Here is a 15,886-nt window from a genome sequence, read left to right as displayed (position 1 = left end):
GGACCCCTATGGGGGGGTACCCCAGGACCCCCATGGGGCTGGAGGGGATGTACCCCAGGACCCTTATGGAGGGGTACCCCACGACCCACATGGGGCTATTGAGGCTGTGCCCCAGGACCCCCATGGTGCTATAGCGGCTGGAACCCGGAACCCCAATAAGGGGGTCCCCCAGGACCCCTATGGGGGGCTACAGGGGTTTTACCCCAGAACCCCTATGGAGTGGCCCAAGACCCCCATGGGCTACAGGGGCTGTACCCCAGGACTCCTATGGGGCTATAGGGTTTGTACCCCAGAACCCCTATGGGGGGTCCCCCAAGACCCCTAAGCGGGGGTTACCCCAAGACCCTCATGGGGTACAGGGGCTGTATCCCAGGACCCCTATTGGGGGTACCCCAAGCCCCCTACGGCCTATAGCGGCTGTACCCCCGCACCCCTATGGCGTTATGGGGGTGTCAACCCCCCCACCCCATCCATACCCCACCAGCACCCCAATGGCTTTATGGGGGGGGGTGTCAGACCCCCCCATCCCATCCATGTCCCACCAGGACCCCATGGGGGTGCCGGGCACACAGCGCGGGGATCGCGGGGTGCTCTGGGGGGGTCCCTGGCTCGGGGGTGTCCCGGCAGCCCCCGCGCTGCTCCGGTGCACGCGCCGTGCCGCAGCCCCCGGCGATATTAGCGATTAATATTAATAAGCCTTTATATAACGTATGGAACACCCACCCCCCCCCCGGCCCCGGCACCGGGGGCAAAGCGGGGACCCCCCCCCCCCGGGGCACCATCCCCGAGCCCCCACCTCCACCCATGGTCCCCAATGTGGTCCTTGTGCCAGGCCGGGGCCTGCACCACTCAGCACCCATAGGTGCTGCACCCAGCGAGGCTGGGCACCCTCCTCCTTGCTTTGGTTTGGGATGTTGGGGGCACCCATGAGACCCCCGCTTGGGTATTGGGGTCACCAGGGTGGGCTGGGAGTGATGGGAGGTCTCACACCCCATTGGGGGCACTTTGGGGTCCCCAAACTTCATGGGGGGGAGTGTCAGAGCCAGGTTGGGGGTGCAGGGCCTCAAAGAGGGGGTGCTTTGGTTTGGGGTGTTGGGGGCACCCATGGGACCCCCGCTTGGACACTGGGTGGCCTACGAGCCCTGGTACACACTGGGGACACTCTGGGGTGCCCAGACTTCATTTGGGGGGGGGGTTAGAGCCAGGTCTGGGGGTGCAGAGACTCAAAGGGGGGGACCCCACGGGGCTGGGACACACGTGCCTTCTCGTACGGGGGTCCTCTGCTTTGGGGCAGGGTTTTGGGGGCACCCATGGGACCCCTCCTTGGCTATTGGGGTCACCAGGGTGGGCTGGGAGCCCTGGTACACGCTGGTAACACTTTGGGGTCCCCAACTTCATTTGAGGGGGGTCAGAGCCAGGTTTGGGAGTGCAGAGACTTAAATGGGGGGTGCTTTGTTTTCCGGTGTTAGGGGCACCCATGGGACCCCCCTCCCTTGGCTATTGGGGTGACCAGGGCGGGCTGTGAGCCCTGGTACATGCACCGAGAGCCCCACATCCCATTGAGGACACCCCAAACTTCATGGGGGGGGGTGTCGGGTTGGGGGGTGCAGGGACACAAAGCGGGGGGGGGGGGGGCCACCCCGCGGTGGGTGGCGTGGGCCGGGACCCGCGTGAGACAAAGCGGCGCTGCGACACCTCGTTATCGCTTCATATCGTGATTGATGAGCGGGATAATAGCGCTGAGCAGCGCTCGGGAGCGCTCGGCAGGGCCGGGGCGGGCGTTCGGGGGAGTTCATTCCCCTTGGGAATGGAGCGGGAAAGGGGGGGGGGGAGCGGGGGTGTTCAACCCGCTCCGCAGCTGGAATTCCAACCCCTATTCCCAGCCCGCGGCAAGGAGCCGAACCGGTGGCTCCGCTCCGGCCATTGCAATGGGTTGGGGTCGGGGTGTCCCCCCCCCACCGGCTCCATCCGATCCCAATGAGGGGGGGTTTGGGATGAAGGAGGGGTTTGGGATAAGGGGGGGTCACGGCCGCGGCGGCCACGTCCCCATTCCCGGCGCTCCGGTGACTCATCCCGGAGGAGCCGTGAGCGGAATGGCAACGGCCGCTTCCCATCGCCCCGCGCATCCCAACCCCGACCTGCGGGACGGGAGGAGGAAACGAGCCGGAGAGGATGGGAAAAGGAGGTGGGAAGGTGGGAAAAGGGCTTGGGAATGTCGCCATCCCGGCTGGCGAAGGGAAACTGAGGCACGAAGCCGGCCTCATCGCCACAAGGAGCTGGTTCATCCCATCAGCAGCTCCAATCCCGCCGGATGTGACCCCCAAATCCAGCGCCAGGGGATCCAAGGGATGTTGTTCCCGCTGGATACATGGATCCGGACCCCCACCCCCAGCATTCCCGGCTCTCCCCCCGGTGGGACACAGGCTGTGGAGGGGTTTGGGGTGACTTTGGAGGTGTTTGGGTGCAGTTACAGCTATTTGGGTGCAGTTGCAGGTATCCGGGTGCAGTTGGAGGGGTTTGGGTGGCATTTGAAGGGGTTCGGGTGCAGTTGCAGGTGTTTGGGTGCAACTGTTGGGGTTTGGGTGCGGTTTGGGTGTGGTCTGGGTGCAGTTGGGGCTCAGTTGTTGGGGTTTGGCTGTCATTTGAAGGGGTTTGGGTGCAGTTTGGGTGCAATTGCAGGTATTTGGGCACAGTTTGGGTGCAGTTGTTGGGGTTTGGATGCAGTCTGGGTGCAGTCTGGGTGCAGTTTGGGTGCAGTTGTTGGGGTTTGGGTGCAGCTGCAGGCATTTGGGTGCAGTTTGGGTGCAGTTGTTGGGGTTTGGGTGCAGTTTGGGTGCAGTTGCAGGTATTTGGGTGCAGTTTGGGTGCAGTTGGAGGGGTTTGGGTGCAGTTTGGGTGCAGTTGTTGGGGTTTGGGTGCAGTTTGGGTGCAGTTTGGGTGCAGTTGCAGGTATTTGGGTGCAGTTTGGGTGCAGTTTGGGTGCAGTTGCAGGTATTTGGGTGCAGTTTGGGTGCAGTTGGAGGGGTGTGGGTGCAGTTTGGGTGCAGTTGTTGGGGTTTGGGTGCAGTTGTTGGGGTTTGGGTGCAGTTTAGGTGCAGTTTGGGTGCAGTTTGGGCGCAGTTTGGGTGCAGTTGCAGGTATTTGGGTGCAGTTTGGGTGCAGTTGCAGGTATTTGGGTGCAGTTTGGGTGCAGTTGGAGGTATTTGGGTGCAGTTTGGGTGCAGTTGTTGGGGTTTGGGTGCAGTTGCAGGTATTTGGGTGCAGTTTGGGTGCAGTTGCAGGTATTTGGGCGCAGTTTGGGTGCAGTTTGGGTGCAGTTGTTGGGGTTTGGGTGCAGTGTGGGTGCTGGAGCCGGGCGCTCAGCGCGGGGGCACCCTGCACACCTCCCTGTAGGCGTTGCGCAGCAGCACGTAGGGGAAGCAGGATTCCAGCATGTCCAGCGTCAGGAAGGACGATTCGGCCACGATCTGTGACAGGGACACACAGACCCCCCCGCGCCCCCCCGGGCCTCAGTTTCCCCACCCATGGGTGCTGCGGCCCCCACGGCTCCAGCTGGCACCGGGATTGCTTCCCAGCCAAGGAAAAGCGCTCCCGGAATCCCAACCCGGGAGGTGGATCCCAATCCCAGATCCCAGCAGGCCCCAGCAGCACCCAGAGCCTCCCATTAGCACCCATTAGCACCCATTGGCACCCATCAGCACCCATTGTCAACCCTCGGCACCCGTTAGCATCTATCGGCAGCCATTAGTACCCACTGTCACCCATCAGCACCCATCAACACTCACTGGCACCCATTGTCACCCATCAGCACCCATCAGCACCCAGAGTCCACCCATTAGCACCCATTGACACCCCTCAGCACCCGTTAGCATCCATCGGCACCCATTAACACCCATTGTCACCCATCAGCACTCACTGCCACCCATCGTCACCCATTAGCACTTAGTGGCACCCATCAGCACCCATCAGCACCCATTGTCACCCAGCGGCACCCAGCAGCACCCAGCAGCACCCACTGTCACCCATCAGCACTTACTGCCTCCCATCAGCACCCATTAGCACCCAGCAGCACCTATTAGCACCCAGAGTCCACCCATTAGCACCCATCAGCGCCCATTAACACCCAGAGACCACCCATTAGCACCCATCAGCACTCATTAACACCCATCATCACCCATCAGCACCCACTAACACCCGCTGGCACCCAGCAGCACCCAGAGTCCACCCATTAGCACCTATCAGCACCCATCGGCACCCATCGGCACCCACCAGCTGCAGGAGCAGGGCGATGGAGTCGCGGTTCCGCACCCGCAGCCTGTCCGTGTCCTGCCCCAGCTGCAGGAGGCTGCTGGAGGCCACCTGAGGGGGGGCCCGGGTGAGCACAGGGTGACAGGGACCCCCCGGGGGCACCCCCCCCGCCAGGAGCCGAGGTGACACCCATGGGTGCTCTCACCAGCAGGAACTCCTTGAGGTGGGTCTCGATGTTCTTGTTGTGGACGGTGAAGAGGGCGGCCGAGAGGTGGGTGATGGCCTTGGCCAGGCAGTGGATGTTGTTGGGGAAGCCTGGGGGGACACGGGAATGCTGGGATCTGGGAATGCTGGGACATGGGAATGGTGGGACATAGGAATGGTGGGACATGGGAATGGTGGGACATGAGAGCGTTGAGGGGGGGAAAGGGGTTGGGGACAGGGATTGGGGACATGGGAAGGTTGGGGCACGGGAAGGTTGGGACACAGGTTGGGATCACAGGAAGGTTGGGATCACATGGGAGGGTTGAGACATGGGAAGGTTGGGACATGGAAGGTTGGGACATGGAAGGTTGGGACATGGAAGGTTGGGACATGAGAGGGTTGGGACATGAGAGGGTTGGGGGGGAAATGGGTTGGGGACAGGGATTGGGGACATGGGAAGGTTGGGACAGGGGAAGGTTGGGACACAGGTTGGGGACATGGGAATGCTGGGACATGGGAATGCTGGGACATGGGAAGGTTGGGACACGGGAATGTTGGGACATGGGAATGTTGGAATAGGGGAAGGTTGGGACATGGAAAGGTTGTGACATGGGAAGGTTGGGACACGAGAAGGTTGGGGCACGGGAAGGTTGTGACATGGGAAGGTTGGGACATGAGAAGGTTGGGGCACGGGAAGGTTGGGGCACAGGTTGGGATCACAGGAAGGTTGGGATCACAGGAAGGTTGGGATCACATGGGAGGGTTGAGACATGGAAAGGTTGGGACATGGGAAGGTTGGAATATGGGAAGGTTGGGACATGGAGGGTCAAGACATGGGAAGGTTGGGACATGGGAAGGATGGGACATGGGAGGGTTGGGACACAGGCTGGGGACATGGGAATGTTGGGACGTGGGAATGCTGGGACATGGGAAGGTTGGGACACACGAAGGTGTGGACACAGGTTGTGGACACAGGAAGGGTGGGACACGGAGGGTCGGGCACCCCGGGTGATTTGGGACCCAGGGTGACTGATTGGGCACCCAGGAAGCTCTGGGCCACTGACGGCCTCCGTGGCGCAGCACCCCCAGGCTGGGCAGGGGGGACCCCACTGGTGGCTTCACGGGGGGACCCCGCTGGTGGCCTCACCATCCACCTCAGGGTCGTAGGTGGCCGCCGGGTCCGCGGCCAGCAGGGGCAGGGACACGGCCACGAAGACCAGGAGCAGACAGGCCACCTTGTAGTCCTCCTCCGGGGACGGGCCATCTGCAGGGGGGTGACAATGGGGACACAAGGGGGTGACACCGGGCGGGGGGGGGACACGGTCCCACCACCCACCCAGCACCCAGCGGTACCCGTCTTGCTGCCAGCGAGGACATGGACCAGCGCCGGGTCCACCTCACAGGGGATCCCCGCGGCCGAGGCCAGCTCGAAGATGCTCAGGGTGACCTGGGGGGACCCAAGGGGCGCAGGGTAAGGGCTGGGGGCACCCAGGGCAGCACCGGGGGTGCCACCTCGGCCCCGTCCCACCTGGATGTCCGTGTCCGGGGTCACAGCATCCATCAGGCACTCGATGGGGCCCAGCAGGAAGGGGCAGCGGCGGGACAAGACCTGCAGAGGGAAGGGGGATGCTTATGGGGAGATAGGGAGCCTGTGGGGTCCCATTGGGTGGGGGTCCCATTGGGTGGGGGTCCCATTGGGTGCGGGTCTTGTGGGTGAGGGTCCTGTGGGTTGGAGGTCCCATAGCTGGGTGTCCCATTGTTGGCGATCCCATAGGTGGGGGGTCCCATGGATTGGGGGTCCCATGGGTTGGAGGTCCCATAGTTGGGGGTCCCATGGTTGGGGGTCTTATGGTTTGGGGATCCCCTGGTTGGGTGTCCTGTGGGTTGGGGATCTTATGGTTGGGGGTCCCATGGGTTGGAGGTCCAATGGTTGGGTGTCCCACGGTTGAGGGTCCCGTGCATTGGGGGTCCCACAGTCGTGGGTCCCATGGGCTGGGGGTCCCATGGGGGGGGTCCTATGGGTTGGGGGTCCCATAGGGTGAGGGTCCCATGGTTGCAGGTCCCATGCATTGGGGGTCCCATAGTTGGGGATCCCATAGGTTGGGGGTCCCATGGGTTGGAGATCCCATTGTTGGGGGTCGCATGGGTTGAGGGTCCCATAGGGTGGGAGTCCCATGGGTTGGGGGTCCCATAGCTGAGGGTCCCATGCATTGTTGGGGGTCTTATGGGTTGGAGATCCTATGGTTGGGTGTCCCACTGGGTGGGGGTCCCATTGGGTGGGGGTCCCATGGGTTGGTGGTCCCATGGGTGGGTGTCCCATGGTTGAGGGTCGCACGCATTGGGGGTCCCATGGTTGGGGATCCCATGGGTTGGGGATCCCATGGGTTGGGGGTCCCATGGGTTGAAGGTCCCATAGTTGGGGGTCCCATGGTTGTGGTCCTATAGGTGGAGGGTCCCATAGTTGGGGGTCCCATGGGTTGGATGTCCCATGGTTGGGGGTCCCATGGGTGGGGGGCACCCACCTCCCGCAGGCCCTGCTGGGCCATGGCGCGGAAGCTCAGGATCTCCCCGATGATGGTCATGCGCTTCAGGACGTTATTGGCCGCTGCGGGACACGCGTGCGCACACGTGTGTGAGCGCGTGGACATACATGTGCCAGCCCCACATCCCCCGTGGCCCCCCGTGTCTCACACGTCAGCCGGGGCACCAGGGCCACCACCTCCTCGGGCTTGCGGAAGCTGGAGCGCAGCTGGACCAGCGTGTCCATGTTCTCACCAACCAGCTTCTGCAAGGGACAGGGGGCACCAGGATGGTCCCCATGGGGCACACGGTGACACCCCCCGGCCCCGGTGACCCCCCCCAGCCCCACCTTGAGCTCGGTGACCTGGGAGCCCACGTGCCACATGAGGTTGTCGCTCAGGAACTTCATCCCGTAGGGCCCCAGGAGCTCGGCCAGTGCCCGCATCTCTGCAGGGATGGGGCAGGGATGGAGGGGGGCACAGATGGATGGGGACAGGGATGGGAACAGGGATGGGGACAGGGATGGATGGGGACAAGGATAGGGATGGAGATGGGGACAAGGATGGAGGAGGACAAGAATAGGGATAAGGATGGATGGGGACAAGGATGGGGATGGGGACAAGGATGGGGACAAGGATGGATGGGGGCAAGGATAAGGACATGGATGGGGACAAGGATGGGGACAGGAATGGATGGGCACAAGGATAGGGATGGAGATGGGGATGGGATGAGGACAAGGATGGATTGGGACAAGGATGGGGACAAGGATGGATGGGAACAAGGAGATGGGGACAAGGATGGATGGGGACAAGGACGGATGGGGACAAGGACGGATGGGGACAAGGAGATGGGGACAAGGACGGATGGGGACAGGGATGGATGGGGACAGGGATGGATGGGGACAGGGATGGATGGGGACAGGGATGGGGACAGGAAGGGATGGAGATGAGGATGGGGATGGGGACAAAGGATGGATGGGGACAAGAACAGGGATAAGGATGGATTAGGACAAGGATGGGGACAAGGATGGATGGAGACAAGGACAGGGATAAGGATGGATAGGGACAAGGATGGGGACAAGGATAGGGATAAGGATGGATGGGGACAAGGATGGGGATGAGAATGGGGACAAGGATAGGGACAAGGATGGGGAAGGGGACGGGGATGTCGCTGTGGCCGTGGGGTGCTGATCCCCACCCAGCAGCACCCAACGTTCCTCACCGGACACATCGGAGAACTCGGCGGCGCTGAAGGTTGGTTCTCCCTCGTGGGGCACCGTGGTGAACGCCTGCATGGAGGGGGCCAGGACGATGGCGCCGGTGCTGGCCTGTCGCAGCAGCGCCTCCAGGTACCTGCGCATCAACCACGGAGCCACGGGCTCAGCCGCGCTGGGAAACAGCTTCGAGAGCATCCAGTCCAACCATCCCCAGCACTGCCAAGGCCACCACTGACCCACAGCACTGGGGGCATCGGCTACACGGTGTGAACACTTGCAGGGACGGTGACTCCAGCACTGCCCTGGGCAGCCTGTTCCAATGCCTGAGCACCCTCTGGGGAAGGAATTGTTCCTCAGCTCCATCTAAACCTCCCCTGGTGCAGCTTGAGGATGTTTCCATCCCATCCCTTGTTCCCTGGGAGCAGAGACCAGCCCCCTCCTGGCTCCATCCTCCTGTCAGGCAGTTGCAGAGAGCGATAAGTCCCCCCTGAGCCTTCTCTTCTCCAGACTAAACCCCCCCAGGTCCCTCAGCCGTTCCTCATCACACTTGTGCTCCAGGCCCTGCACCAGCTCCGGGGCCCTTCTCTGGCCCCGCTCCAGCCCCTCAATGTCTCTCTTGCAGTGAGGGGCCCAGAACTGACACAGGATTCGAGGTGCAGCCTCACCAGTGCCCAGCACAGGGGGACAATCCCTGCCCTGGCCCTGCTGCCACACTGGTGCTGAGCCAGGCCAGGATGCTGGGGGCTTCTTGGCCACAAGCTGCTCATGTTCAGCTCCATCAATCCAGGTCCTTTTCCATGGGCAGTTTCCAGCCACAATTCCCTAAGCCTGGAGCATTCCATGGGGTTGTTGTGGCCCATCCCTGGCAGTGTTCAAGGCCAGGTTGGAGCAACCTGCTCTAGTGGAAGGTGTCCCTGCCCATGGCAGGATTTGGAGCTGGAGGAGCTTTAAGGTCCCTTCAACCCAAAGCAGGACCCGGCTCTTTGCCTTGTTGAACCTCATCCCGTTGGCACAACCCATCGAGCTGTAACCATCAAACTGGTCACCATGACCCACATCACCACGACCCCCATCACCTCCAGACCAGCACCACGAGGGCAAGGAAGGACCCACCAGTTGGTGTAGATGGTGGTGAGCGTGGGGTCACCGGCGCCGTCGCGGGGCTGTGTCTGCTGCAGGAGGACGTTGCGGACGATGCGCCCCGTGTCCAAGCCCACGAAGTGCCCCAAGGACTGGATGAAGGTCACGTAGGAGCTCAGCCCCACCAGCACCTCCGAGGGTCGCGCCACCTCCTGCGTGGCCTGGCTGTAGCCCGCCATGGCCACGATGGCCCTATGGGGACAAGGACAAGGAAGGGGATGTCCCAGCGCCGTGGTTGGGGGTCCCACCGTTGCCGTGGCCATGGTGTGGTCCCTACTTGGTGAGTCGTGTCTCCAGGTGGCTGCTGAGGTACTCGGCCGGTGTCACCGTGTGCTCGAAGACGGTGAAGTTGGGCACGTGGTTGAAGCTCAGGGACAGCTCGGCCAGTGTTTGGTGCAGCTTGTCCATGCTGGGGAGAGGGGACAGGAACCATCAGCCACCCACAGCCCCACGGGGACAACCCCTTGGTCACACCGTGGCCTCGCATCACGCCGTGGTCATCCCTGACACGTGGTGGCCACCAGGCCCTGTCCACCCCCAATGTTTAGTGGCCACCAGCCCATGTCCATTCCCAGAGTCTGGTGGCCACCAGCCCCTGTCCATCCCCAATGCCTGGTGGCCACCAACCTCAGTCTATCCTCAACATCTGGTGGCCACCAGGCCCTGTCTATCCCCAGTGTTTGGTGGCCACCAGGCCCTGTTTATCCCCAGTGTCTGGTGGCCACCAGCCCCTGTCCATCCCCAACATTTGGGGGTCACCAGCCCCTGTCCATCCCCAACATCTGGTGGCCACCAGCTTCAGTCCATCCCCAATGCCTGGTGGCCACCACCTCCTGTCCATCCCCAACATCTGGTGGCCACCAGCTCCTGTCCATCCCTAATGTCTGGTGGCCACCAGCTCCTGTCCATCCCCAACATCTGGTGACCACCAGCCCCTGTCCATCCCTGACATTTGGTGGTCACCAGCCCCTGTCCATCCTCGACATTTGGTGGTCACCAGCCCCTGTCCATCCCTAACATTTGGTGGTCACCAGCCCCTGTCCATCCCTAACATTTGGTGGTCACCAGCCCCTGTCCATCCCCAACATCTGGTGGCCATCAGCCCATGTCCATCCCCAGTGTTTGGTGGCCACCAGCCCCATCAACCCCTGTCCATCCCCAGTGTTTGGTGGCCACCAGCCCCTGTCCATCCCCAACGTTTGGTGGCCACCAGCCCCTGTCCATCCCCAACGTTTGGTGGCCACCAGCCTCAGTCCATCCCCAACGTTTGGTGGCCACCAGCCCCTGTCCATCCCCAACGTTTGGTGGCCACCCGCCCCTTGCCCACCCTGGTGGCCCTCACTTGGTGGTCAAGGTCCGGTCCTTCCTGTGGCTCTCAGCCCCTGGCTTGTCCCTCTCGGCTTCCCCCTTCTTGGGCGGTTGCTTGAGGCTCTTCTTGCTCCGGGCTTTGCTGATGGTGGAGGCGCAGTGCTTGGGCAGCAGCTGATGGACGTGGGCCATGGGTTACACCAGGGGACAACCCAAACGGGGCCTCCAGGACCAGAGGTGACCATCCCCGAGGTCGAATTAGGGGGGAACCTGCCAGTTCTTCCCCTCTGCTGTCTCAGTGGAGGACATGGAGATCACAGAGGTCCAAGAGGACACAGAGACCCCAAAGGCCATGGAGACCCCAAAGGCCATGGAGAACCCAAAGGCCAGGGAGACTCTAAAGGTCATGGAGAACCCAAAGCCTACAGACATCCTGGAGACCCAAAGTTCACAGAGATGGGTGGTGGGACAGTGGGATGGGTTCAATGGAGAAGGTTTGGATGCCCCATCCCTTCAAGGCCAGGTTGGACACAGGGGCTTGGAGCAACCTGCTCTAGTGGAAGGTGTCCCTGCCCGTGGCAGAGGTTGGAGCTGGAGGAGCTTTAAGGTCCCTTCCAACCCAAACCATTCCATGGTTCTATGATTCCATGATCCTGAAGGTGATGGAGACCTCAAGGATAACTTCAGGTCATGAAGCCCTCAGAAGCCCCGAAGACTCCAAAGACCACAGAGATCTTGAAGCTCCTGGAGACCCCAAAGACCAGAGACCTTGGTGGCCCTGGAGCCATGGCCCTACCTGCTCGCTGAGGTTGTGCTGCTCAGCGCAGGCGTCCAGGACACACGCGCTGGCCTGACGGGCCATCTCCTCCAGGAACTTATTGCACATCCCCAACGCCGCGGCCTCCAGCTGGGGATACTGCAACGGGACAACCATGGAACCCCCACAGGACACGGAGGCCACCAGCCACCCCACAGCGTCCGCGCAGGGGGCAGGACCCACCTCCTCGGGGCACATGGGGTGCAGGCAGTGGGAGAAGTGGCTGCAGAGCAGGGGGAAGGAGATGCTGTAGCGGAGCATCGAGGGTTCCTCCAGTGTCATCAGGAACATCTTCTCCATGGTGCGAGGGTAGAAGCTGCAGAGGGGCAGGAGAAGGGACAAAGGGGGCAGGAGAAGGGACAAAGGGGCAGGAGAAGGGACAAAGGGGCAGGAGAAGGGACAAAGGGGGCAGGAGAAGGGACAAAGGGGCAGGAGAAGGGACAAAGGGGCAGGAGAAGGGACAAAGGGGGCAGGAGAAGGGACAAAGGGGGCAGGAGAAGGGACAAAGGGGGCAGGAGAAGGGACAAAGGGGGCAGGAGAAGGGACAAAGGGAGCAAGAGAAGGGACAAAGGGGGCAGGAGAAGGGACAAAGGGGCAGGAGAAGGGACAAAGGGGGCAGGAGAAGGGACAAAAGGGGCAGGAGAAGGGACAAAAGGGGCAGGAGAAGGGATTTATCCCTCCCGTGCCATGTGTGTGTCATTCCCATCCCCACGTCCATGCCACCTAATGGTACCCAACCTCTCCCATGGATGCCACCTCCATCCCATCACCCCGCACACGTGGGCACCTTCCCATGTGTGATATGGGGCAGGAGGTGGCTTGAGGACCCCCGGCCATGGGAGCTGAGGCTCACCACAGGTCGGAGAGGTCCGAGACCTCGTCCAGCAGCTCCTCCAGCGAGTCCAGGAGCTTGGTGTGGAACACGATGAGGTTCATGGCACGACCCACGTCCGGGTTGGAGCCCAGCGGCAGCGGAGCCTTCGCCACGCTCGTGTAGGCCTGGGGGGCCATGGGGCAGGAGTGGGGACAGGGATGGGGATTGGGACGGGGACAGGGACAAGGAGAGGGACCGGGATGGGGAGACAGGAAGAGAACAGGGACAGAGATCGGGATGAGAATAGTGGAAGGGAAGGAGATTGGCACATGAATGGGAACAAGGATGGGGATTGGGATGGGGACAGGGATGGGACCAAGGATGGAGATTGGGATGGGGACAGGGATGGAACAAGGATGGAGATTGGGATGGGGACAGGGATGGAACAAGGATGGGGATTGGGATGGGGACAGGGATGGGACCAAGGATGGAGATTGGGATGGGGACAGTGGTAGGGAAGGGGATGGGACAGGGATGGAACAAGGATGGAGATTGAGATGGGGACAGGGATGGGACCAAGGATGGAGATTGGGATGGGGACAGTGGTAGGGAAGGGGATGGGACAGGGATGGAACAAGGATGGAGATTGGGATGGGGACAGGAACAAGGAGAGGGACCTGGATGGGGAGAGAGGAAGGGGATGGGGGCAGAGATCGGGATGGGGACGGTGGAAGGGAGGAAGATTGGCACATGAATGGGAACAAGGATGGGGATTGGGATGGGGACAGGGATGGAACAAGGATGGGGACAGGGACAAGGAGGGGGACAGCGACAGCACCTGAAGCCGGAACCAATCCAGGCGGAGCGGGGTGAAATCAAACTGCTCCTTGTCACCAACTGTGAGGATGTGATGGGGGGGACATCAGTGCCCAGGTAATGCCATGGGGGGACATTGGTACCCAGGTAATGCCATGGGGGGACATCAGTGCCCAGGTAATGCCATGGTGGGACATCGGTGCCCGGCTAATGCCATGGGGGGACACCAGTGCCCCCTGATGGGGGAACCACTGGTCCCCAGCAGTGCCAGGGCCACACCGGGGGGGGACATCGGGACATGCCGGGGGGGCCCCGGTCCGGTCCGTACCATCCTTATTAACGGGGAGAGCCGAGAGGGAGCTGACGAAGGACGAGAGGATGATGGATTCCTCCTCGGGACACACGGAAAGGTTCTGTGGGGCCGGGAAGGGCACCGGGATGAGGGGCAGGACACAGGGCACAGCCCGGGGAGGGGGGGCCGGGCCGCATCCTGCCCTACCTGGGTGACCTCGCTGAGCAGCAGCGCATCGAAGCGCGCCAGGTACTGGAGGTGGTAGCGCCGCAGGAGCCCGGCGCGGCTCCGCACCAGCGCCCGGAGCCGCTCCATGAGGAACAGCAGCTCCGCGATGTGGCTGCGAGCGGAGGCACCGCTCAGAGCCCCGGGCACCCACCGAGGAGGGCTCGGGCTGCGCCCATGGGTGCCCCGGCCCCGGCTCTACCTGTCGGTGCAGTCCTCGGCGGGTTTGGGCTTGGGGGCGTGCTCGGAGTGGCGCAGGAGCCAGCGCACCTCGTCCCGGCACAGGGACAGCGCCAGGAACACCAGCAGCGCCTGGGAACGGTGCCGGGAATGCCGCGGGCACCGCGCGGGGACCCCGGCACCGGAACCCGCAGCGCCCGCGGCGTGCGCCAGGGGGGTGCGCAACCCGGCACCCAGCCTGGAGCACCCGAACCTGCCCCAACGCACCCAAACCTGCCCCAAAGCGCCCCAAACCTGCCCCAAATCATCCCAAAACCTGCCCCACACCTGCCCCAAAGCACCCAAACCTGCCCCAAAGCACCACTGAAACACCCACACCTGCCCCAAAGCACCCCAAAACCTGCCCCAAAGCACCCCTGCAGCACCCACACTTGCCCCAAAGCACCCCTGAAACACCCACACCTGCCCCAACGCACCAAACCTGCCCCAAACCTGCCCCAAAGCGCCCCAAAACCTGCCCCAAACCTGCCCCAAAGCCCCCCTTGAAACACCCAAACCTGCCCCACACCTGCCCCAAAGCACCTACACCTGCCCAAAACCTGCCCCAAAGCACCCCTGAAACACCCACACCTGCCCCACACCTGCCCCAAAGCACCCACACCTGCCCCAAAGCACCTACACCTGCCCCAAAGCACCCAAACCTGCCCCAAAGCACCCAAACCTGCCCAAAACCTGCCCCAAAGCACCCCTGAAACACCCAAACCTGCGCCAAAGCACCCACACCTGCCCCAAAGCACCCAAACCTGCCCAAAACCTGCCCCAAAGCACCCACACCTGCCCCAAAGCACCCAAACCTGCCCAAAACCTGCCCCAAAGCACCCACACCTGCCCCAAAGCACCCAAACCTGCCCAAAACCTGCCCCAAAGCACCCAAACCTGCCCCAAACCTGCCCCAAAGCACCCCTGAAACACCCAAACCTGCCCCAAAGCACCCAAACCTGCCCAAAACCTGCCCGAAAGCACCCCAAAACCTTCCCCAAACCTGCCCCAAAGCACCCCAAAACCTGCCCCACACCTGCCCCAAAGCACCCCTGAAACACCCACACCTGCCCCAAAGCACCCAAACCTGCCCCAAAGCGCCCCGAAACACACCAAACCTGCCCCAGAGCACCCAAACCTGCCCCAAAGCACCCCAAAACACCCCAAACCTGCCCCAAAGCACCCAAACCTGCCCCAAAGCGCCCCGAAACACCCCAAACCTGCCCCAGAGCACTCACACCTGCCCCAAAGCACCCCGAAACACCCCAAACCTGCCCCAGAGCACCCCTGCAACACCCAAACCTGCCCCAAACCACCCAAACCTGACCCAATGCACCCAAATCTGCCCCCAAACACCCCAAACCTGCCCCAAAGCACCCCTGAAACACCCCAAACCTGCCCCAAAGCACCGCAAACCTGCCCCAAAGCACTGCAAACCTGCTCCAAACCTGCCCCAAAACACCCCTGAAACACCCCAAACTTGTCCCAAAGCACCCCAAACCCTCCATCCACCCCCCGCCCCTCAGTCCCTGTCCCCCCGCCCCATTGCCCCCACTACCCCCTTGCCCCCATTGCCCCTATTGCCCCCATTGCCCCCATTGCCTCCATTGCCTCCATTGCCCTCATTGCCCCATTGCCCCCATTGCCCACATTGCCCCATTGCCCCCATAGCCCCATTATCCCCATTGCCCCCCGTTGCCCCCATTGCCCCCCATTACCCCCATTGCCCCCATTACCCCCATTGCTGCCATTGCCCCCCATTGCCACCATTGCCACCATTGCCCCATTACCCCCATTGCCCCCATTGCCCCTATTGCCCCCCATTGCCCCCCATTGCCCCCATTACCTCCATTGCCCCCATTGCCCTATTACCCCCATTGCCCCCATTACCCCCATTTCCCCCGTTGCTCCATTGCCCCCCTTGCCCCCCCTTGCCCGCCATTACCCCCATCGCCCCCATCGCCCCCATCGCCCCCCATCGCCCCCCATCGCCCACCTTGGGTCCCAGCAGCCCGGGCTGGTCCCTCAGCAGCGCCTCGAGTTCCCGCACGGCCCCGCGCAGGAAGA

General features: G+C 62.5%; 2 protein-coding genes across 2 annotated transcripts; both read right to left on the bottom strand.

Annotated features, from left to right (window-relative positions):
• Positions 1 to 1,577: 1,577 nt before the first annotated feature.
• LOC116915255 (WAS/WASL-interacting protein family member 1-like) lies at positions 1,578 to 3,293 on the bottom strand. The gene is made up of 3 exons (XM_032919725.1): positions 3,142 to 3,293; positions 2,996 to 3,088; positions 1,578 to 2,849 (listed from the first exon to the last, which is right to left on the bottom strand). Exon 3 carries the CDS (start codon positions 2,640 to 2,642, stop codon positions 1,578 to 1,580), a length of 1,065 nt encoding a protein of 354 aa, XP_032775616.1. The 5' UTR covers positions 2,643 to 2,849; positions 2,996 to 3,088; positions 3,142 to 3,293.
• NCKAP1L (NCK associated protein 1 like) lies at positions 1,700 to 15,881 on the bottom strand (the record flags this gene model as incomplete). Its single annotated transcript, XM_030474714.1, has 21 exons — positions 1,700 to 3,467; positions 4,270 to 4,359; positions 4,454 to 4,563; positions 5,600 to 5,716; positions 5,806 to 5,899; positions 5,981 to 6,061; positions 6,975 to 7,057; positions 7,144 to 7,237; positions 7,322 to 7,419; positions 8,194 to 8,324; positions 9,302 to 9,520; positions 9,606 to 9,737; positions 10,671 to 10,810; positions 11,433 to 11,552; positions 11,637 to 11,769; positions 12,307 to 12,452; positions 13,106 to 13,164; positions 13,412 to 13,496; positions 13,583 to 13,715; positions 13,803 to 13,912; positions 15,816 to 15,881. Coding segments are annotated over 21 exons (2,349 nt in total), but the record flags the coding sequence as incomplete, so codon positions are not given.
• Positions 15,882 to 15,886: the final 5 nt, after the last annotated feature.

This window comes from Strigops habroptila, unplaced genomic scaffold (genome assembly GCF_004027225.2).
Source record: "Strigops habroptila isolate Jane unplaced genomic scaffold, bStrHab1.2.pri NW_022045610.1_ctg1, whole genome shotgun sequence".
Taxonomy (NCBI): Eukaryota; Metazoa; Chordata; class Aves; order Psittaciformes; family Psittacidae; genus Strigops; species Strigops habroptila.
Note: the sequence above shows the minus strand (reverse complement) of the source record. Positions and strands in the feature narration are given on the sequence as shown.

Bases quoted from the DNA above. Each gene is read 5' to 3' on its own strand.
- LOC116915255 (XM_032919725.1), bottom strand. From the start codon at position 2,642: ATGACAGCCAAACCCCAACAACTGAGCCCCAACTGCACCCAGACCACA.